This window comes from Trichoderma aggressivum (genome assembly GCF_033847375.1).
Source record: "Trichoderma aggressivum f. europaeum strain CBS 100526 chromosome Unknown scaffold_071, whole genome shotgun sequence".
Classification (NCBI taxonomy): Eukaryota; Fungi; Ascomycota; class Sordariomycetes; order Hypocreales; family Hypocreaceae; genus Trichoderma; species Trichoderma aggressivum.
Window position 1 is genome coordinate 14,081 of NW_026946437.1, and position 21,928 is coordinate 36,008.

Sequence of the window (21,928 nt, forward strand, 5' to 3'; positions counted from 1 at the left end):
CTGTGTGTGCAAAGTAGATGTAGATATATATATCATAACGCCCAGTTTCTTGGATTTGTGTTCCTTCCCCGCCGTAGCCTCCATCCCAACAGGGTATCATAAAGGACTCGAAAAAGTTTGTAAATGTTATCGTAACAGCCATGAGCCCTGGCTTCAGTTGATCTTCTCCCCCCCTCCCCTTCTTCATATCATCACCATGGTTCGGCATCTCAGTGTCCCCTGCCCCTAAACCTTCCTCGTCCACCTCCTCCTCTCCATCGTCCGCCTCCTCCCCGCCCATGCCGCCCATGGCCTCGATCCTCCCTGCCCTCACGACCATCACGATCCCCCCGCCCGTCTCTAAAGCGATCTCCCTCGTCGTCCCTAAACTGCTGCACCTCGAGCTTCGTCTCATCCTCTGTCTTCTCCGCGCTCTTAGCGACCGGCTTCTCCAGATCCTTGGACCACTTCGGATGCGCCCCCGTCTTGCACTCCAATCCATCAGGACAAAACCCCGCCAGGTAATACGGACACAGCTTCCTCCGCACATGCTTCTTCGAGCACAGCGGCCCCAGCGGACAAAAGCCCATGTCATAATGCGGACACGGCGGCAGCTTAGACAGCGGATCGACGTGCAGGTACAGACACTCCTCGCCGTTGGAACAATAGCCGTTGCGCATGAAGAAGTTGCACTCGGGCATCTTGCGCAGGTTGTACTCGTGCAAGAACTCGCAGTGCTCGCCCTTCTTGCACAGGCCGCGCAGCCAGTGCTTGCACACGAGCGAGTTGAGCCCGCCCGACGGCTGCTGCTGGTCCCTGGAGCGGCCGTCCGAGACGTGCCGCTCGGCGCAGCGCGTGCCGTTGGGGCAGCTGCCCGATTGGAAGGCCTTGCAGACGGGGCGGTCGGGCGGGAGGCCGACTTGGTATGTCTGCCGGAGGAACGGCGAGAAGCGGAAGTGGTAGGGCTGCGCGGTGTGGTTGAGGATGGCGGCGACGTCGGGGGCGTGTGTTGTCGTGGCCATTGTGATTTGGGTGGAGGGCAGAGATGCCCGGTTGTGGATTGGTGTTCGATGAGCGGGGTTGAGAATGAATGAGTTTCTATTGATGGATTGAATAGCACGAGAAGGTTGGCTGTAAAGATCGTTGGAGCGTGTCGTGGAGATGTTAATGGGAGGATGGAAAAGTTGAAGTTGAAGCTCTGGTGCTTTGACAGAAGTTCAATTGAAAGCTTCAGCCACTAGTGGCGGATGTGTCAGCCACACCCACCATCTTTTGTCCATTCTGGAGAAAGTGACCGAAGCATTTGAGATATTGGCAATTAAGTAATCCATCAAGATTGGAATGGAGGGCGTGTATCTTTAGTCTAGCAGGAAGAGATTTTGCCGTTTTAGATATGGATGCCTTAGTATCAAACTATATTGGCCGTGTTCGCATTGTATAGTTCACCAAGCAGCCAACCATTCTCAGGCAATATCCCCAAAGGCGAGATGAACAGTTATGCGAAATGAAGCCTATCAATAAGCGGCATTACACGTGCCGAGGGTATTATAATACAGTACAAGTATCAAGGTATGCGTTTTGAACCAGAAGAAACAGAGTTATGTGTGTGTTGTGAAGGAATGAGTGTGAAAACGAGGGAGGGAGGGAACCAGAGAGACCATCCTTTGTCAAAGCAAACAAAGACAGACTCGCAAAGCTTTTTGATACCAGCAATAAGCCCGGATACGCAATCTCTAATGAATAATCCCGTGGCAACTCCGCGTAAAAGAAAAACTGTGAAAAAAAAAAATAAAGAAATCCATCCAACAAACTGCCATAAATACCAGGCAAGAGTTCAGGCCTGATCAAGGCTGCATTTCCGTCCAAAGTAGAATAAAGGTCCGTGATCAATCATAGCAAAACACCGCAAGGGGAAAACAACAAAGGCCGTTCAATACAGAGACTGGGCAAAGTGACCCTCTCTCTTCTGGGCATAGCAGACGCAACAGTTGACATAGCGGTGGATGTTGTCGTCGTCGAGGCTTTCTCGTGCCGCTTCCAGCATGGCCACCCGCTGTTCTGGGGATAGATTGAGAGCAGCTAGAGGCTTTGCCGCCATGGCTCCGAGAGAGTCGTTGATGGTCGTCTTCATAAACACACCGAGGGCTCGCAGGGTTTTGTCGCGCGGCCAAGTCGATATCGGAACTTTTTTCGTGATGCAGTGGACATTGGTAAAGCCGGTTTCTCGAAGGATCTGTTCAAGCTCGGTAATGGCGAGGATATTGATGCCGTAAACTCGCAGGCCGTTTTTCACCGTGTCAAGAAACACCCGGAGGGGATCATCATCCTTCATAGTTCCATCATCGCATCGGATCTCCGTCATGAGTTCGTGAAACTCGACCCATCCGCCGTTCTTGACATGCCTATCCTCGATTCATCAGTCACTTCCTTTACAACCCGGTGGCTTTGCATCATCAAAGGCGGAACTAACGGGTAAACTTTGGTCAGGAGGCCCTGTAGGTCTCGCAGAACGTCCGTCATTTGTCGGAAATGAACTAGGTCGAACTCGGAGCCATGAAGCCATTCGGGTTCTTCGCTATCCTCGATAAACATGCGGACGTTGATGGGTACCCATGATGGCTGAATCGGTGAGAGATCGGTGCCAATAACGCTCGCGCTCGGATGCTGATCAGCGACTACCACGAGAACATCGGTTAGTCATGCGTGCAAAAGAGAGAAGAAGAAAAAAAGAATCGATCCGCCAGTAAAACGTATACATAAGGGAATGGAGAATTGCCGTACCATCTATAGGCCAGATTCCTGTTCAGACATTGATTAGCATTTGAGCAAACGCGCAAGCTTCGTATGCAACTTACCAATGCCGGTTCCGATGTCAATGATCTTCTGCGGATGGTCGCCAATATTGGAATAGAATAAATGTCCGCCCTACAGCCCAAACATGTGAGCATTCAATCGTCCATTTGTCCCGACGGGGCCGATGGCATCGATGGCACAACGCCAGCGCGAAGCAAAACAACCGCCAAATCTTGATCGTATTCTCCGCTCCCTCGGACATACCATCAACTGCAGAAACAGGGCATGGACCGTTTCCTCTCTGTGACGCTCGACCTCATCGTTGGGCATAGGATAGATGCCTCGGCGGAAGCCGTGATATCGTCGACCATAGGCAATCTCATCCTCGTAGACGCTTGGGGGCACCGAGGTGGACGGCCCCGATGAAACCTCCCAGCCGCTCTCGAAGTCGCTGGTAACGTCGCTGACGCCCGCAAAGTCGGCGTCCTCATCGGCGTGGTCGAGCTCGAGTTCGGTCCGCGTGGTGATGCTCGTGGCATCCGTCACCGACGCCGTCGACACCAGCGAAAACGTGGTGTCATCGTCGTCATACATGGTGCCCTAGGAAGCGTGTGGGTAAGAGTTGGGTTGGACTTTGATTCCAGACGGAGCCATGACCCTTTGTTTGGCTTAAGAGAGAGACGGTTAAGACCGAAGTGGAACCTCGATGATCCACCGTTGAAGATTAGTCCCTTTGCCTGTTCCCTGCCAGACACTAGCAGGCATATCCGGTCCGTCAAGATGAGGGGTCCCCTAATCCTAATTGCTTAGCAGCGTGCTTTGTTCTTTTTCTTGTTCGTTGTGCGTTTCCATTTCCACCGCGGACTTCCAAGACAACCCAACTGCCGAGGAGCAAGAGCCCAAGTGGTGACGGTGACCGCTTGGCAGTTTGGGGTAGCACAAGGCAGAGAGAGCCTTTTTTTTTGGTCTTCCCGTCGCGCCAGGTGCCGGGGCGGGATTTCGCAAACAACTTGGAACCAATCGTTGCCATGAGACCAGTCACAATCACTCACTCAGGATTCCGCGCAGCTAGGCGAGTACCTCCTTGGTACATTCCGAGGTACATGGTGCGAGGAGTAGGACGAGGCATCGAGAACCTGTCTGTTTCTTGCTTCCATCAGTGTCGTTGTCCATCTCGAATGTCATTTGATGTCCCCCAGGCCACCGTAGTGTGATGTGATGCCTCGCCTCGTGTATGCAGTCTAGGGGGTATTTAGATATTTCCCCAGCGAAGCCTTTTCTGCGCATAACCTGCGTGCCGCGCCTACTGTACAGGTCCTCACAAAATCAACAGCCCGAGGTCGGTCGAATGAGCCAAAGCCGTGGCACTGGGCTGATGAGCAGGGTCCGGGGGTGCCATTTGACCCTGCGGGCGCGCAAGCAACCATGCCAGTAATAATCCGCTGGTCGTCGCTTACAGCACATCGTTCGTTGTGGATATGGTGAACGCTGTACTGTACTTTGCAGAACTGTATGTGTACAGTATGGTCATGGATAAGACCAAGGATCCGAGACACCATGGAACGCTTTCCTCACATACAGGCAGCCGAGGCGCGTCTGTTGGCAATCTTGCGCAAAAAAAGGATCCAAGCTGGGCCGGCTCTGTCCATCAGTAGCGTGATGCTGGTGACCAGCTCGACAGACAACGTTGCCTTTGGGGTGAGAATAGCTGTAGGCTACCTAGGTAAGGACAGGTAGGTAAGTCGTAGTAGAGTATTGGTTGGTTTGTTAGGTAGGTAGGCCTAGGTGGTATCAACTCGGCGCTTCTGGGGTAGCCACCAAGTACCAGCGCGGTCACTCTGCTGCCCACGATGCGACACACGCTGATGCTTGCAGCCCCGGAGGCGTCAAGGGAGGTCTAGAAGCACCCCGGCAGCATCCGAGATCCTCCCCGAGCGGCACGCAACACATTGGCTAGTGTCGTGTAGTAGATATGCAGCTGCGGAAGTTGCGCAAGCGGGGAAAACTGAAGGATTGCAAAGAGGCATCAAAGAGTGCTGTGCAGTGTTTGGCCTGTTTCGTCCCTCGTTTTCCCTCCTATCACAGTCTCTGAAAGCGTGGTGATGCGGTTAAACATCCAGAGACATGTGATGCTTCTGGCCTATCAGGGAGGGCTGCGCCTCTGGTCCGAGCGGGTAGGCTGTAAGTCGTAATATGCCTCGGATCCCTGTTGGTTTCATTTCATGGCGGTTGATGTTGGGTCAGGATGAGCCAGCAGCGGGAGATACAGTAGGTACTCGTAGCTGCATAGCATATCGTACTCGTACATATCTTGGGCACAAGCAGATCCAGCACAGCACGGAAAGGCCCTCGTGATCACTTTTCAGGCCTGAACAGTACATACAGTAGCGCTCTGTTATTGTCTATCGGGTACCATGAGGGGACTGAGGAGGTGCTTACCAACTGCGTGCGGCGTGTTCCCACAACATCCATCCATCCACGGAGCTCTTGGGCACTTGAAGCATCGAAGCCACGGAACAGGAACAGGGCATGCCTGAATTACCCGCCCTTACCTGCCTTTACCAGTATATGATCCGATCACTAGCCCTTCGTCCTCGATACGCTAGCATTGCGAGATGGTGGACAGATGATGATGATTCCCCAGGCACGCCTCTTGGTCTCCTCACGTGTGGCGGATCAAAACGTGGCAGTCACCGACGGTATCCAGTCAAGACGCAGAGACGCCTGCACCAGATGATTTGGGTGTCCACCAAGCAGCAAGGATTCCGACTTCTGTTCCCCCGCCTTGCCTTGCCATCGGAGACTTGGATGGCTTCTCCATACCTGAACATGGTTTCTTTCCCACCGGCGCGGCAGCTTGTGCAGCGCCTTGTGCAGCATCTTATGCAGGCTGTTGTATTGTGCTGTATAGTCTGTATAGCTTGTGCAACAACTGACATGTAAATGTAAATGGGGGCAAGCATAAGCCAGAATGGAGCCGGGTTCCGAAAGACCGCGACGGATGTAGCATGAACGGGCGTGACGATGCTTGGTAAGAAGCGCAGATTCCCCCCTCTCCAGAGGTTAGATGCTCTAGCGATGCCATCGACGTCCTAGTCATGCGTCGACGGAGATGCCAGGACGAGCAGAAGGAATCCGGACAAGCTCGTAGAGTTCCCGCAGTCGGCGACATGCCCCTAATCGTCACGAACCTCACCATGTGCATCCTGATTGTGTCGACTTGCAACTGGAGCTCGGCCAAACTGGTAGACATGAAAAGCATCATTCAACGTAGAAGCATGGCGTGCCGTAGCAAGGTGCAGCCGGTATAGAAGCGTTCATGTTTATTACGAGTCCGGTTCCTCCTGGCGGGCTGGGAGTACCTACTTGTATGCAGAGTGTCGGAAACACGTTGCCCAAGCGAGTTTCTGTACTTTGTAAGCACAAGAACGAGCATGGCTTGCCCTCAACGGTGAATGTTCTACGTTGCCCATCCGTTCATTGGTCAATCAGGAGGGGAGGAGTCCGAGCAGCAGTAGAGGGAAAAAAAAATTCCCTCGATGGAGAAATTGGCATTCTCCTCTTCAGAACATTCTCCATAGTGGCCAGCGGAGGTTCATCGCCTAAGCTCTCAACCCCCCGCGAGGAAATTTGGTAGATTTGCTATCTGTTTCCACCTGCTGAGTACATATTGTGACTGGATTCCAAAGACGAAGGAAAGGACCTTGGAAGAAAACCGCGGGAAGGAACAAGGCCGAAAGGAGGCGAGAGGGCTGATGCCTGAGGGCGCTGTTTGACAGCCTTGCGCAAACCAACTCAACTCACCCTGCAGCCAGTTGTGCCAGCCTTCTCCTGAACTTCAGCTTCACCTCTCTTCAGTCTTCGCTCTTCGCTCTACACTCGCCAAGAATGCACCGCTTCCAAGGCGGACAAGGCCTGATTGACCGTCCAGAAGGGAGATTCAGGGAAACTACAGGCCCTGCCGGCTCCATGCCGTCATTCTCCTAGCCTCTCCAAGTTGCGGTCGAGTTTCTTACTTTGTCTCACAGTCAACAATCCGCAGCGCTGCCGCTTGCTATTGCCGTTGGACACAAACGCCCGTCTAGCACGATCCGACAGGGCACGCCCCGTTTCGTCTTTTTTTCCCCTTCGCAACTTGTCCGGCGGTGATGGGAGATGTTGGTCGCGATGGAGCAACTCCACGGTCATTTCGGTCTCTCCGCCTCAAAGCGCCCTTGTCTCACCGTTGACGCAAATCCACGAGGCGAATCTGACGTGATTTGGTGTGACATGCAGCGTGTGTCTCGGTCAAAGAAGCCGGTTAAGGATGCCTCACCACCGCCGAAACGCTGTCTCGCCTTGTCGACGTCCCGGGCTGATTGGAGAGCTTTCCGTCAAGGCGTCGGGCTAGTATCGCATTAGCCCGTCTCTCATTTCGCAGCCGCCAATCTGAACATTCAATCAAATATGACAAGGCAGGGAAGGGGAAAAAGCTGGCGGTCAAGAAGGGCATAGACGGGTCGCGTCCTGCCGTCCACGGGAGAGCGATGTAGCCACAGCGCTTAGGAGTTTTTGCTGCGAAGACACGAATCCTGTCCCGAGAGACGACACAAACATGGGTGGAAGCGGCCCAATTTTAGGACCCAGAGTCCGTGCGGTAGCAGTCAGAAGGAATCCTAGAAAAGAGGAAAAGAAGAACGAAGAGAGAAGAGAGATTCAGAGAGAGAGAAAACCCGGCAATGGGAATACGACCAACTTCGAGAAAGAGAATGAGAATGGGCTGCGGTCGTTACAGTTGCTGGCAAAAAAGAGCGGTAGCGGCATCTGGTTTAGGATGGACGGGCCTTTTGGTGAATGTCCACCTCATCCGTCAAGCTATCCAGCCTCCCATCGTGTCTAGCTCTGCCAACGGGGTCATCATTTCCCCCCTCCACTCGATTCTGATCGCCGACGGCCCAGTCATCTCTGCCAAACGACAAGGACGAGGACGGTTTTATCTAGCAATACGTAGGGAGACCGCATTCATTCACCGAGTATCCGACCTATATCTATACGCTCAAGCAGAATTCAAGGACGGCCCCCGTCTGAGGCGGCTCAACTTGACCAGCGGCCAACGACTCTCGGATCTGGAACATCCCACGCATGCTGTCACTGCCTCTCTCTCTATACTCCTACTCGTACTGCTGTACATGTCATTCTCCTCTTCCCACGCAAGTCAGCAGTTGGGCTCCCCGCAATTATGTCATGCATCGTGGATGGCCTCGTCTGTCCCTGGCCTCTGGCCACTCCGAGGGCTTTCCTCGGACCCTCATCTCTTTTTTTTTCTGTGCGTAATTTGCATTCTTCCTGTGTCCCATCTTCTGTGTTCAGTGCCCAAGACATTTCAAAGGGCCCCCCCGGTCCCCACCGCGACTTGCCATTCGACTGTTGCCCGTCCCACCACCCGGACCGCTTGGTCTTTTGCTCGGCCTAGGGTTTTGACTCCCTCTTCCATATCGGTGTATGCTCGTATGAGTGAGCGCTCCGTACCACGCCGCGTGTGAATGGCGTTTGGCAATCATGCCCCCAAGAAAAACACACGACACGCCGGCATTGAGCCCCAGCAAGGCCGCCCACCCCCTTGATGCCTAACCTGAGTTGCTGTCTTGGTCGTTTGGCCTTCCGGAGCTAGCCCCGTCCCGAGTAGTACGTCTCCGGCAGGGCTTTTGAAGTTGGATCTTCACAATGTTGCCGATTTACTACAAAACTGTCCCATGCTGCTGCCCTCTGTGTCGTTCCCCCCCCTCTCAAAACCCCCGAAGGCCATCCCTTGCCGCTTCTCTATGCTTCAGACTCGGCGGCCAATTGATGACCCCGTCCACGGCCACGGCCCATTCCTCAAGTCGCCGTTGTCCTCCTCCGTCACCGCCGTCCTCCTCCGGGCTTCGTCTGGCCGCAAACCGACAGCAACATGAGCGCCGTGTCACGCAAGTCACGGATGGCCACCAGTGTGGCCAGAGTCATGTACACCAATGCAGTCTATTTCCCTAGCAGCAGAATATACCAAGGTGATTCGCCCGGAATGCTCAATTACGGCTGCATCAACCACGTGTATTATGCTTATGCCAGTGTGACTGCGGACGGCAGCGTGTTTGTGAGTCCTGACTGATGAAATTGCCCCGAGGCCACCATTGCCAGAGCGGCTTTGCCTCCCGTGCTCCTTGTTCGGGATAAGTTGAGAAGATTTCACCTGCATGATGTTGCACGGCTGGCTGACTTTTGTGACGTGTGGCCCAGCTTGGCGATGAGTGGGCCGATGCAAGAGCGCCAGTGGATGGCGTTCAGGGTGGCTTGGGATCCTTGATGCATCTCAAGCAGAGGCACCCTCACCTGCAGGTCGTCTTATCTATTGGTGGCAGCACTGCGTCCGAGGTATTTCCCGTCGTTGCGTCCAGCACTCTGCTGAGGGACAACTTTGCCAGGTCTGCCCTTGGCCTTGTTGAAGCTTCCGGCCTTGATGGTATTGATAGTGAGTATGAGAAGAACATCATCACATCCGGGGGGGTGATGATACAAGAGGCACCAGCCATCATCATCAATTCACACGCACACACACGCACATGCAAGCCCACGACTAACCGCACGCTGGCCGAAAATAGTTGCTTGGGAGTTCCCGTCCGAGGCCAAACATGGCCACGACTTCCTGGCCCTATTGGCAGCAGTGCGGATTCACCTGCCCGATGACCGCTTCATCTTGACGGCTGTCCTCCCCGCGGCGAAGGGGGTGCTCGACCTCATCGATCTAAAGACGGCAGCCGAGTACCTTGACTACATCAATCTGGTGGCGTATGATTTCTTCGGCACATGGACGTCCAAGAGCGGCCACCACGCACAGCTATACACCATGAACAAGGACGAGCCGTCGGCATCGTCCGGCGTGGCACATCTGATGGCCCAGGGGTTCCCCCCAAAGAGCATCCTGCTCGGAATCCCCACGTACGGACGAAGCTTCCTAAAGGCCAACGGACCCGGACAGGATTTCAACGGCGTGGGCGGCCAGGAGGGCACCTTTGAGTACAGCGAGCTGCCACGGAAGGGATGCAAAGAGATTGTGGATAGGCGCTATATTGCGGCCCAATGCGTCGGCGGCGATGGGGGCTTTGTCACGTACGACAACCCCGAGACGGTGAAAGCCAAGGCGGAATTTTGCAAGCAAAAGGGATTAGGGGTCTGTGGAGCTCCCATCTTCTTCATCCAATCTTTATGTGAGACGGCAAAAGAGAACTTTGCTAACGCTCAGGCCGTTTTTTTTTTAACATTGCAGGGGCTCTTTTACTGGAACGGACCGGCAGATTCTCGAGATCAAGCAAGAAGCCTGATCGCGGCGGGTTTCCGCGCTCTGCATACCTCTTGAGAGGCGGTGCCCTCGACTTTGATGATTATGACGTCTTTTTTTGATTTTTTTTCTCAATCTAATGCATATAGATTCTCTTTACGCTTACGCCCACGGTCCTTGCGCCCTTCACCTTACCGCCTCTGCTAGACAGAAGAGCAAATCGGAGCAGACGGGGGGCTTGGCTTGTCCAAGCTGTAGCATGACTCGGACGTTGTCGCAAGAAGAACCAAGGACGGAAGCGTTCCATTTTTTCTCTTCAACCGCTGTTCCATATCGCGGTGAAGGATATTCTTTTTTTATTCTTTCTTTCTTTCTTTGGTACAGGGCTCTTCTCTTGGGGAGAGCAAGGAAGGGAAGGTGGGAAAAAATAAAAAGGAAAAATAGAAGGAGATGCGCAGGATTTCATTGGTGCGCACTGGGGGAAGGGAAAAAAAAAAGCAACATATTCTGATGATATCCCTTGATAGACTTAAAATAGACGGGGAGAAGGCGTTTCATTCCTTTGTTTTGATTACGGCATATTGCAACGATTTCTTACCTTTTTTTCTCTCTCACCTCATCCTCCCTCCCCCCCTCTATCCCCACGCTGGCAGATTGAATTTACCCAATGCTCTCTTCGCAAAGACTCCGCCATTTGACGGCTACAGACGGACCCCATGGCTATTCATATAGCGTCGTTATGGCAAAAGGCACACGCCGGAGCACCAAGGAGGAAATTTTTGTGGCGCGCCGGGCAGAAAAAACGTCACTCAGCAGGTGGTGCGTTTCAAGTCGGAACGCCCAACTGGGGTAGAAGCGTCTGGGTCTGCATCTGGAAATTGGAGCCCCCGTCGTGGAGCTTCTTACGGGACGAGAAAAATCGGGCCCGGGATTCTCGACTGGCTCGTCTTGGAGAACTGGACATGCCAGGATCGGTGACGGTTTGGTTGAATTTAAAGTCGGGACGCACTTGAGCGGAGCGGCTGTCGCCGAGTTCGGGCTCTTTGGGCGACCATGATGGCTGTTGGGAATTTGGTGGGAACTCAGTCAAGGTCGGTGCTATTGGCAAGCTTCCACGGTGCTTGGATCAAAATTTCAACCTTGAAAGTCTTTGCTCCCGTCTCGCCCATTTCGATGCCGCTACCACCGGACGAGGAGCTGCAGAGTGGAAAGCTGGCCTCTGAGCAGAACCATACCCTCTCCCCCACGCCCTTGGTCGCAAAAAGTAGCATCCAGACATGATACTAATGCATTTGTCGTTGGTGCTCGCAGCAGTACGAGTACCTGGCAGCTTTCGACAAGGACTAATCCCGCGTCATGCAGCCAAAAAGGACAGCAGCCAAGTCAAAGCGGCCCATGTGCGAAGTATAACTTGAGAAAAGACAAGCCCATGGCGTGCTCCGCATAAGCCCAATGGCTTTAGGACAGGTATTAGCCTCAACGCTAGCAGAATGGATTCAAACGAGTCGAGTTGCAGTGCAAGCTTCCAATGGGCAGGCAGAGGTTACGTACCAAGTGTACCGCATCACGGGGACGGACTTCGTATACGCAGGCCTAGCAAAATCTGGAACCCAAAGTTGATTTGGTGGCCCAGAGTCCGAGTCCTGCCCGACGATGGAGATTTTCGCGCCGGGGAGCTGCTGGATGGGGAAATTGGGAAGAGTGATGTGAGCCTTTGGCACTGCTTGGCGTTGCTTGGGAAAATATGCCATATGATGCTTGCATGCATGCGGCTCACGTGGTGATAAGATATGTCAGGGAGGCATGCCTGGCCGTGTGTCCCGCGTCTGTCTTGGAGCGCGCGTCATCTTGCAGTTGAGAGCTCCAGTTCCAGTATAACGGAGCTGTGCTGCGCTGTGCTGTGCTGTGCTGTGCTGTGCTGTCAAGTCTGCAGGTGCTGTTGGAAACTGTCGAGCACGAGCTACAGCACGAGTTACAGCACGAGACCTCTGGCCACAGCGAACAAGCGCCACCCACAGGTGCTGCGCAGGTGCTAAACGAGCACATCAGCTATACGAACAGCCAATGCAGGCGCTGCACAGGGCGGTATCCCGCCATGCACAGGTAGCGCCAAAGGTACCTGGACGCTTCCGGTAGCCGCGCAGCCTCAAAGCCAAACCACACAGCGAAGGGGGAAAAAACGAAAGCCAACCGGCCAGGCAGGGCTGACGGACAGCAAAAAACCAACCAAGACCGCGGGCTTGAAGATGCCGCGTCTTGTCGTCCATCCTCTGCGTCCCCGTCCAGCCTCCCAATCGCCATGTCCGGCCCAGATCCAGATAGGGACGTGTCTTGCGCGGAGCCGCCCGCTCCGCTAACCGCGATTAACGATCTCTCTCCGTCCTTATCAGCATCGCAGACCCAGCCTCAACAACGGCCAGAAGCAGCAGCAGCAGCCTTGGCAGCCCGGCCCGGAGAATCCCCCGAGCAGCATCACCATCACGGCGTCGACAGCAGCAGCGGCCTCGTCGACGGCAACGGCGATGGCAACCGCAACAACGCCGACGACGCCGACCTGCCGCCCTTCGAGCCCATCTTCACCCTCCTGACCAACAACACCACAAACACCACCGTCCACCCTCGCGTCCACTACCTCTTCAGCGACGACGACGCCTCCGCCGTCCTCACCGCCCCGCAGACCGACCCTCTGCACCGCGCCCTCGTCGTCGACCTCGCTCCGCCCGCCGCCCCCAACGGCAAATGGACCGTCTCCTGGGCATCCAGCCTCACACCAAGCTTTGCCGTCACAGCCTCGCAGCTCTCCCTCCAGCAGCACGGCGGCAACGACGCCGAGGCCGGGTCGACGTCGGCCGTGCTTCGCGTCGAGGGCGTGGAGCGCGAGGCTGTTGCTTCGGGGCCCAACAGCCTCCCCAGCTCGGGCAGCGGCGTCGTCGGCCGGGAAAACGTCGAGCAGCTCACCGACGAGTTTAGGCGTCGCATGGGCGTGCTCAAGAAGGTCGTTGACGAGGGCGAGAGGAGGAGGGAAGCGCTGAGCAGGCTGGGCGAGGGGAGGGCGCAGCAGCATCCTGACCAAGGCGAGGAGCACGACGATGCTGGTGAGAGGAGCGTGCCGGAAGGACAGGATGGATGAAACCCCCAATTTGATTAAACGACGCGTGGATATTCCATCCGATGACAATCAACCTTCTCTGCCACAATATCTACTTCTCGACGCAACTACTCCCAAACGAACAGCAAAGACGACGAGAATGTCGCGCCCAACTTTACACTTACTCAGACTTTCTTCACAAATACCAGCACCTCGGAAAGCATCGCTTGGCGTACAGTCGCCTACAATCGGGCTTAGATTTTTGGCTCTTTTTTTTTTTAAAACAAAAATCTATTTCTATTTTACCCCGGAGTTTTGTTCCTTCTTCACTTCTCTCTTCTCCTTGTTGAGCTCAAAGACAGATAATCGTCCGAGCTCATGGTGATTTCGTTGCACTTGATTTACACATCAGATAATCATACCACCTACCTAGTACCAATCAATACGCTATTACCAAGCTGCTAACTAAGTCCTTCATCATGTGTTATCAATGATTGTTTTCACCTTGCACCTTTCAACAACCCCAAACACATCATCCAACGATACATACTAATAGTATCCAAAGCAATATGCGCGCAAGAATGAGAATGTTTTGATTAAAATTTGATTAAAAGAAAAAAAACTCTGCTGAGCGCCTCAAATGCTAAACTCCAAAAAAACTAAATCTGCCTGAGTAATAAAAAGAAACAGCAGCAGCCCGACAAAAGCGTAGACGGAAAAAACAATCGCAAGAGGGCATCTAAAACACAATCAATCCAATCGGCCATCTCCCGTTCTTCAACGACATAAGAAAAAAAAATTCAAAAGGCTCATTCCCTTTTTTTCAAAAACAGCCATCGGAATGTTTGTAGCCTTTTGCGTGGCGCCCAAGATCCAAAAGGCGTAAACAAAAGAAATATAGGCATATGTCCTTGCCACATGTCGATAGCTACTTTTTATACAATGTCTCTTTCAATTGAAAATGGAGTCAAAACGTGTGCGCGCGTTCCCTTTTATACCTCCCCTCTTTTCCCTTTTCCTCGATTTCACTTCGTTGCTCTCGTTCAGTTCAATGGAGGCGCGACGGGCATGTGAGGCCGTCCGTGGGCTATGCGGCCAAGTCTCAGGGCCAGAGCATCGTCCACGGCGGGGATGCGGGCGCTGAGACGGACAGCTGGCATTGCCACTCCCTCGAGCAGAGATCGCTTCTTGTTGCTGTTGTTTCCTCGGATGACGAAGACGTAGATGAGGACGATGATGACGACAATGGCAATAATGGCAACTGTACAGGTTAGCTCTGAATTCCAGCACCAGCGGCAGAATCGAGATCAACATACCAACAATACCGAGGCAAATCCACTTCTTCTTCCTGGTGGCCCTGGCGGTTGTGACAGCCACGGCAATCTCCTCGTTGCCCTTGTCGAGGTTCTCGACAACCTCCTCGCCCTTCTGCTCAATCTGCACAATGGTGGCATCCTGCTGGATGACCAGGGTATCAAGATCCTGCATAAGCTGGAACAGCTCCGTCATCTGCTGCTCAATCTTGAGCAGCTCCTTGTGGCGGTCCTGAACAGCGCTGAGTGCCGCACGAGCCTTGCCCTGTCTGTCGCTCTGCATCATGGCTTGGCTGAAGATTTGGCCACTGCCAGCATCGCTGATGGCGGCCTGGACCTCCTCATCCGTGGCCTCGGGGCGGACAATGCGATATTGGCGACCCATCTGTTGCTTGACGGCAGCCTGGAATTCGGACTCGACACCCTGGTACTTGGTGATGACGGCCTTGACCTCTCGATCGACTCGGCTCACATGCTCTCTGTTGGCAGCAGTCTGAGCATCGGGCCTGGACTTGACTTGGCGCACACGCTCGACAAGGGCACGGTAGGTACTCGTGATCTCGGTGGTGAGGGCATCCAATTGGAGGTGGGAGGGGCTGGACGAGGAGCTGTCGGTGTCACTGAGGACTCGGGTCTGAAGCATTTTGATCTGTCCCAGGCTGGCTTCGACTTGGCGGACTTCGGTGCTGATGTCACGGCACTCGTTGAGGACCGCGTTGGGGTTTTCGCGGGCCATGCCGCCGGCGTTTTGCGTCAGAGGAGCCATCTCGACTGCTGTGGCTGCAAATACACTGTTAATTTCTGAATAGTCCATGGTGGAACGAGATGTGTGCATATGGTGTCTCATACCTCCAGTCTGGTCGTAACCACGGCCACCAGCGCCGTATGGGGTATTATTATAGCCGGGAGGGGGGGTGTCATAGCCGCCTTGGTCATAACCACCGCCGCTATAGGCGTTGTCGTCCCGTTGGTCGTACGGGTTTGACTTCCCGCCGTATCTGGTGAGAGGCCGCTGTTAGTGACTGGAATGTGAATGTGGATTTGAGGGGCATTGCAGGCATATTGCATCCAGCAAGCTTGTGACTCTACTAACCCGTACTGTTGTGCCATTGTTGTTAGCGAGCTATTCGAGGGATCATAAAAGGATATGGATATGCATGTGAATCTGGAGGGGAGAAGCAGGAAGAGGACAGGAATTGGAGGCGAGAGCAGATGGTTTTCTTGTCGTCTGCTCGGACGCTCGTGTTGAAACGGCAGCCGTAGGAGAGTCGAGTCGGGGTGAAACACTCACACTCATTGTGGATGCGGGTTAGGAGGATTGGATGCCAGGGATTGATCTCGGTTGGTCTGGGCGAAGCGCTGCAGGCGGCAGAGGTCGAGCGAGTAACAATCGAGGAATCTACGTGTACAGTACGCTTTCAAAGGAAATAGGAGACGAGCAACCGGCAAACAAACTCTCTGTGTTGGATTGGACAAACGAAACAAAGACCAAAAATGTGTATGTAAACTGGCAGAAAACAAGGTCGACAGAAGGTTGCAAGAGAGTAAAATGGCCCAGGAGCAGGAGGCCCAAGCCCGGGTTTCCAGACAAGGATTATAGCGGACGGCGAGAAGGGGGCAGCTGCACTGTAGCGGGGCCTAGACCAGGTCGGGGCGGCCCTACGAAGAGACGTGGTGGGCGGGCGGCGGTACCGGTACGAGGGCGGGCAGCGGTGTTGGCGGTGCGGCACCCGGTATCTGTACAAGGCGAGTGCACCGTGGCGCCTGGTGTAATAAAAACAAAGGCACTGCAATAATACTATCACGAGCGTAATCTTGCACCGGTCGCTAGTTAAGGAGATCGACGGCCAAACGAAATCAACCACTTCTCTTTCTCTCTCTTTCTCCTCTCCCTGTCCAATGACCCGGGCCGGCGCTTCGTATAAGTACATACTGCAGACACCATTGAACTACCTAATCGATTGGTAAGAAGGAACTCGTTTGGTTTGGCTGATGAGCCTCATCGAAAACGAAAACGACACCCCCGGGGCAAGGCTTTCTCGCTCTTCTTCCCCCCCTCCTTGGTCTTCAAACCATCAACCTCGTCGCATCGCCAGTGTCAGATGGCCTCGACAACCAGCGGCCGTGATTGGACCAGCTGCTGCAGCACAGCACAGGCTAGTGGGTTCAAGGCCGGTGGCGCGCATTGATTTGCCCTGGCTGAGAGGCCGGGTGTGGCATCGGGGACCCTTGCCAGGGTTTTGATGAGTCGCAGAGATTGCACTACGGGGGGGGTCTCAGCTAGCGAAAGGGAAAGGGACTGGGGTCTCTTTTTGTTATGTTCTTATTTTCCTATTTTATTCTTACGGAGTATTGGCGGACAAAATTGCCTGAAGTGCGCTTGTTTGAGCTCGACTGGACTGGAATGGAGTCTGTCTACCTACAATACGATACTCGGACATGGCGATCACACACAATTGCCTCTCTGTGCTTGGGGGGACCCGCGCGTGCAAGCAAAAGATGACCTGAACGAAGCTGACACTGGCCAAATGCGCCACCAGCACCACGTAGCTCTGCTTTCGTACTCCATTCTTTCGCACTTCGTAAACGGGATCCGGATGCCGTCAGCATGGCCACCGGCTTCTAAAAAAAGACCAACCCGTCGTTGGGCGACAAATTCTCAACACTGCCTCCACGCTCTCGGTGGCCCAACGACAGATCGGGATTAACGCTGCCCAGATGGCGGGAGCAGGATTCCGTCTGGATGAACTGGTGATGCAGACCGATTCCTTCATCCAGAGAACTAGAGAAGGGATTATTCATACATGTTCAAATAGCCGCAATTTGCCTGCTTCCATTTACCCCGACCTACCTAGGGACAAGACAACAAGCATCGCGTAAAACAGGCGAGCTCGCAGGATTCCATTCGAATAGCGTGCGCGCAAGGCATCGAATCCCAACCAGCATCGGCATTAGCTCAAACTTCTACTTACTACAAGTAAGTAATAAGCGGCGTTGACAAAGCAGCTTTCAAAAATGGAAATCTATTATTAAAAACCCTAGGTGAAGGCCTAGATAATGTAATTCTCCCCGCGTAGTATACTTGAATTCTTCGTCGATTATTCCATCTCTTGTAAACCCTGCTCTCACAAAACCGCATAAGCAGAAACATAACTGACGCTCGAGTCATCCGGCCATATAACCTCACTGCTACGGTCATATTTCACAACTTTGAAGCGGCTCCTGTTCTCATCGGTGAGCTCCTTGGCATAAAGCTCCAGGGCGGCCATTGCAATTCCAATCGGATGTCTCCCGCACACCGTGTTTCCTGTAAGCCTAAGGTTTTCGACAAAAGCGTCATGGCTGCCACTCTTGACGGCATTCATAGCCGCTTCATCAACCAGACGAATTGTTTCATAAATGGGCGGCCCCGATGGCTTTGGGCTGTGGTCATGCAGCGAAGATAGCCTCCCAATGTCCCCTTCCGGAGTGTAGACAGCATAGTCAAACCGCGTGCCCCAGTGACAAAAGTCTGAGCTGATGACGAAGGCATTTTCTTCATCCTTGAGATAAGACAGAAGAAGTCGGCCGGTATCCTTCTCATCTGCTCGGCTGGTACTTCCGACAATGACAGGAACCACTTTGGGGAATTCTTCCGGGGACTTGAAGGTCTGTTGACATCGTTTGTAGAGATATGGCAAGTGCATTTCGAGAGAATGCTCGGCAACATCGTTCCTAACTCGCATGTCGTGCATCTCACCCGCTTCCTTTAGTCGTTCGATTATGTCCCTGTCCACAACGAAATCACCAAAAGGCGTGGCGTACTTTGCAAATGTTGTGACGGCGCAGCCCGAAAATCCGAGCGTATGAGACGGCCCGAAAATGAACACTCGCTTCGCCTTGCTGAGATCTAGACAGCTGTAGGCCCAGGCAGCATTCTTTCCTGAGTAGGCATACCCCGCATGTCTTGACGGAGGCGTCAGTGAGAGCCTAGATCTGGACTCTAGATCACTCACGGTGCAATGATGATTCGCGCCCCCGGTATAGGCAGAGAGGAGCCATCGACAGTCTCAGGAACCTCGGCAAGATACTCATCGAGCTCTTCCTCCAAATCCTTTGGCTTGCCAGTATACCACGAACCTGCCTTCGAAGCTGGCCTTGTATCCATGTCGTTGGTACTTGTAGATTTATTACACCTTGAGATGTAGTTGAATCATTAAGATATCAAATCTTCCAACGCCCTGGCAGCTCACAGAAAGCACGAAACAGTGCAAGTCGAAGCTGCTGATGCCCCGCCTTTGCGATGCGGGGTTATACTCTTGGAAGTAGCGGCCGAGAATGGATCTATTTAACGCCAAAACCTTGGGAAGTACCATTTGGTAAACTTTTTCGATGTAGGCATATCATCAATTAAGGTGCAGCCCGTTCCTGCAGCTCGAAATCTTGATACCAAAAGCATGAGGACTTAAAATATGGCATCAGCGAGGTAGTGCTTTGTTTGAAAGCAAACTAAAGCAAATTATACCATAATAACTCAGGCTTCTCATCTCGACCAGCCAAAGTTACTATTCGTTCTCAGGTCGTTGATTACATCATAGTCGACTTCTACTCTAATATGCCATGACAGCCGCTCTTTTTGTCCTTGATATAGGTGATTCGAGACATCACTGTATCGGGGCTTCATATATATGTCTATATATCCTTTAAAGCTAGGTAAGCTAACATGCCTCAGTCAATCTTGCTCTTCTAAATGAACTGAAACAGCACGCTTAAATTTTATCTGCTTTTATACAAACACTTCTAGCACTCCACCCAAGAGCCCGGCATTGCGGCTTCGTGATTTTCGACCAACATCCAAAACTGACACGCCATGTATTCGAATTCCGGGGCCCATTTCAACTTCCAATCAGTGGGTTTAGGCCCAATCTGCAGGTCTATTATTCGAAAAGGGAGCCAGTACTGCTCACCACGCCTGTCGATGAAACTCGCACGATGAACTTTTGGTAGCGGGTCGCCTCTCAACATGTGATGCCTCAACATTGTTCGCGATTCCTCAATTGCGTCGGCATCGAAAGCGCCTTTCGTGTTGCTCTGGAGGTCATGAAGAATTGATGCCTCCTTCTTTCCATATTCGAGTATATCAACCCCAGCAGCATCCAGCAAAGAAAGCCATTTATAGAGGCAGCCATGGAACAGCGTATCCCAGTGATTGAAGGATATGCCAGGGCAGAGATAACAGAGTGCTCCTCCAATAACAGATATAAGCGGTGTGCCCTTCCAAGCCGTTACTTCATAAACATCCCATGGCACGACCGTCTCCACAGAGATGAGGTCATCAAGAGTTGCCATACGGGCTATATTGGTCACAAAGCCACCCCAGTCTTCTTCGTATATGCGCAGCCATACGCATGGTTTCAAGCAGGTCATTAATCTCTCTGGATATCGGCCTCCAAGCGCCAAGGCCGCAGAGTGTACAAGGGACACCTTCTCCCGACTTGATTGAGCGACATCCGTTTGAGTAATTGTGCCGTCCTTTGAAATAAGGCCCTCCAACGTTTTGCACCTGATGACATTAAAGGCGCCGAGCCGGACAGCTTCAAGTCGATCTCTGAGTAAACGTAAATAATAATTTGGCATAAACAAGCTTCGGAAATCAGACAGTTTTTTATCGTTAGGTTCGAATTCTCTAATGAAATCCAGGAGTCTTTCCGCTGGCAATGCATCTGGTTCTTGGAGATATGAAGCGAATAAATTGGCTATCCTGCGTGGATGTCTCTCCGTGGGCCAAGTCGTCACAGACGATATGTCACCTGCTATGGACTCAATGGGTGACGAGCTACATTATCAGCATTTATTATAGAGTAATTTAGGAAGAATCACTAACAAGTGTCCTTCGCTGTGGTCTAGCAATGACTGGAGACCCATCTTTAGCAACAGTTGACATATCTCATATTGTTGACTCGACGCCGCATACTGTGAATAGTAAGCTTCTTCTCTTTATGGAACAATTGTTTCTCTAGACAGACATATAAGAGACTTCCCCCTGCGGCATTACGATCAAATGGGGAGGCATCTCTGTTATTAAACATCTCCCGAACACCAATCAAATCTCCACTGTTGATCTTCTTAATTATCTCCGAATCGTTTGGGATTATGTTGTATACACGATAGGTGTATGTCCAACCTGCAATGGCTGGTTCCGACATGAATTCGTATACTGATGTTGATAGCCATTTTGGTACCTGCAGCTGTGCTTGCCAAGCACCAGTCGATTTGGTGTGAGCCAGTGCGAACCGCAAATATTGTGCAAAGTTGAAGGCGAATAGATTCGTCGTCTTTCTAGACCTCGAAATAGCATCTTCAGTCTCAATAAGGTCTTCGTCTCTTTCAGTCTGACTGTGAGGCATTTTCTCCTGTGGTCGTTGTGGAAGAAGTTGTTGGACCTGTGCATGATGTTGTGGCTGGAATCTTGCTGAGGTGGTCTGAGAGCTAAGTTTCCGAAGCATTGCCCTAGCAATCAAATGTTAAAAGAATATATATACAAGCTAGATAATCATAAAGCTATAAGCTCACATTTGATATGCTTGGATTGCTAATTGTAAAAAGTTCATGCATCGAGATAGGCTCTGCTCAAGTCTCTCCAAAACAGCCTTATTGAGCAAGATCTTGACTGCCGCATATTTGCGCTTCATTTTCTTGTTTGCCTGCAGCTGTGTTCTCATATCGGCAACTAAAACCCCCAAAGAATCATGGGCTTTTTTGGATAGCTCAAGACAGTTCTTGAAGGATGCCGAGGCACCGTCTTGGTTGAACTCGTCTTCAATCTCCGAGAAGATGGATTCAAGGGCCTTCAGCTGGTCTACAAGCCCCATGATCCCCTCTGGGACATTTTTGAATTCCTGCCATAGCTGGTGAGTCTGGTAGATGAGAGTCGCCACACGTGGCACGGTTTTTATCACATCAAAGTTGGTGCTCGCCATGTCCCTTCTGTAGACAGGCGCCGCGAACAATAGCGATGTAGATCATATAGAGCAGGAATGAAATAGTTACAGGAAAAGCACGCGACAACAGTTAGGGGTGGAAACACCTCAAAAGAAACGACCAGAAGAAAAGAAAGCATTTCAGTCCTGAGGAAACGTCCTTGGCGGTAGGAGGGCACCGCCTCTCAACGACCAGAGGCAGCAGCTACATGGGGTTGAAGAAGTGGACATGGATGGAAATGATCGAAAAGTATTGGCTCAACATAAAATGCTACGCTGTTGGACATTTTCCTCAATGGTGGTTGCATGGAGCAAAGAAACAGAATGGGCGGCTCAGCGCATGTCCTATTCGCCGTTTGCATGAACAGGGGTTTGGGCGGTAAAAATGGATGAAGCTGGCTGGCGGATTTCGGCGGCCTACAAGTCGGACGTCCAACAGCATATTTTGCAAAACAAGGCTCTGTACTCTGTGTTCCGCAAGGCCCTTTTCCCTGTTTGTTTA

General features: G+C 52.5%; 7 protein-coding genes across 7 annotated transcripts; 2 read left to right on the top strand and 5 right to left on the bottom strand.

Moving 5' to 3' along the window:
- Positions 1-209: 209 nt before the first annotated feature.
- On the bottom strand, positions 210-1,001 carry Triagg1_10332 (uncharacterized protein; the record flags this gene model as incomplete). The annotated part of the gene is made up of 1 exon (XM_062894392.1): positions 210-1,001. The coding sequence occupies one exon, from the start codon at positions 999-1,001 to the stop codon at positions 210-212; it is 792 nt and encodes a 263-aa protein (XP_062750683.1).
- A 908-nt stretch (positions 1,002-1,909) lies between these two features.
- On the bottom strand, positions 1,910-3,366 carry Triagg1_10333 (uncharacterized protein; the record flags this gene model as incomplete). The annotated part of the gene is made up of 5 exons (XM_062894393.1): positions 1,910-2,381; positions 2,450-2,654; positions 2,761-2,778; positions 2,835-2,904; positions 3,037-3,366. 5 exons carry the CDS (start codon positions 3,364-3,366, stop codon positions 1,910-1,912), a joined length of 1,095 nt encoding a protein of 364 aa, XP_062750684.1.
- Positions 3,367-8,701: 5,335 nt separating this feature from the next.
- Triagg1_10334 (CAZyme family GH18) lies at positions 8,702-10,188 on the top strand (the record flags this gene model as incomplete). Its single annotated transcript, XM_062894394.1, has 4 exons — positions 8,702-8,884; positions 9,028-9,259; positions 9,390-9,995; positions 10,055-10,188. The coding sequence occupies 4 exons, from the start codon at positions 8,702-8,704 to the stop codon at positions 10,186-10,188; spliced, it is 1,155 nt and encodes a 384-aa protein (XP_062750685.1).
- A 2,177-nt stretch (positions 10,189-12,365) lies between these two features.
- On the top strand, positions 12,366-13,196 carry Triagg1_10335 (uncharacterized protein; the record flags this gene model as incomplete). The annotated part of the gene is made up of 1 exon (XM_062894395.1): positions 12,366-13,196. The coding sequence occupies one exon, from the start codon at positions 12,366-12,368 to the stop codon at positions 13,194-13,196; it is 831 nt and encodes a 276-aa protein (XP_062750686.1).
- A 1,001-nt stretch (positions 13,197-14,197) lies between these two features.
- Triagg1_10336 (uncharacterized protein) lies at positions 14,198-15,577 on the bottom strand (the record flags this gene model as incomplete). The annotated part of the gene is made up of 4 exons (XM_062894396.1): positions 14,198-14,415; positions 14,471-15,247; positions 15,317-15,465; positions 15,561-15,577. 4 exons carry the CDS (start codon positions 15,575-15,577, stop codon positions 14,198-14,200), a joined length of 1,161 nt encoding a protein of 386 aa, XP_062750687.1.
- A 2,015-nt stretch (positions 15,578-17,592) lies between these two features.
- Positions 17,593-18,614, bottom strand: Triagg1_10337 (uncharacterized protein; the record flags this gene model as incomplete). Its single annotated transcript, XM_062894398.1, has 2 exons — positions 17,593-18,412; positions 18,463-18,614. 2 exons carry the CDS (start codon positions 18,612-18,614, stop codon positions 17,593-17,595), a joined length of 972 nt encoding a protein of 323 aa, XP_062750688.1.
- A 632-nt stretch (positions 18,615-19,246) lies between these two features.
- Triagg1_10338 (uncharacterized protein) lies at positions 19,247-21,426 on the bottom strand (the record flags this gene model as incomplete). Its single annotated transcript, XM_062894399.1, has 3 exons — positions 19,247-20,040; positions 20,421-20,956; positions 21,020-21,426. The coding sequence occupies 3 exons, from the start codon at positions 21,424-21,426 to the stop codon at positions 19,247-19,249; spliced, it is 1,737 nt and encodes a 578-aa protein (XP_062750689.1).
- Positions 21,427-21,928: the final 502 nt, after the last annotated feature.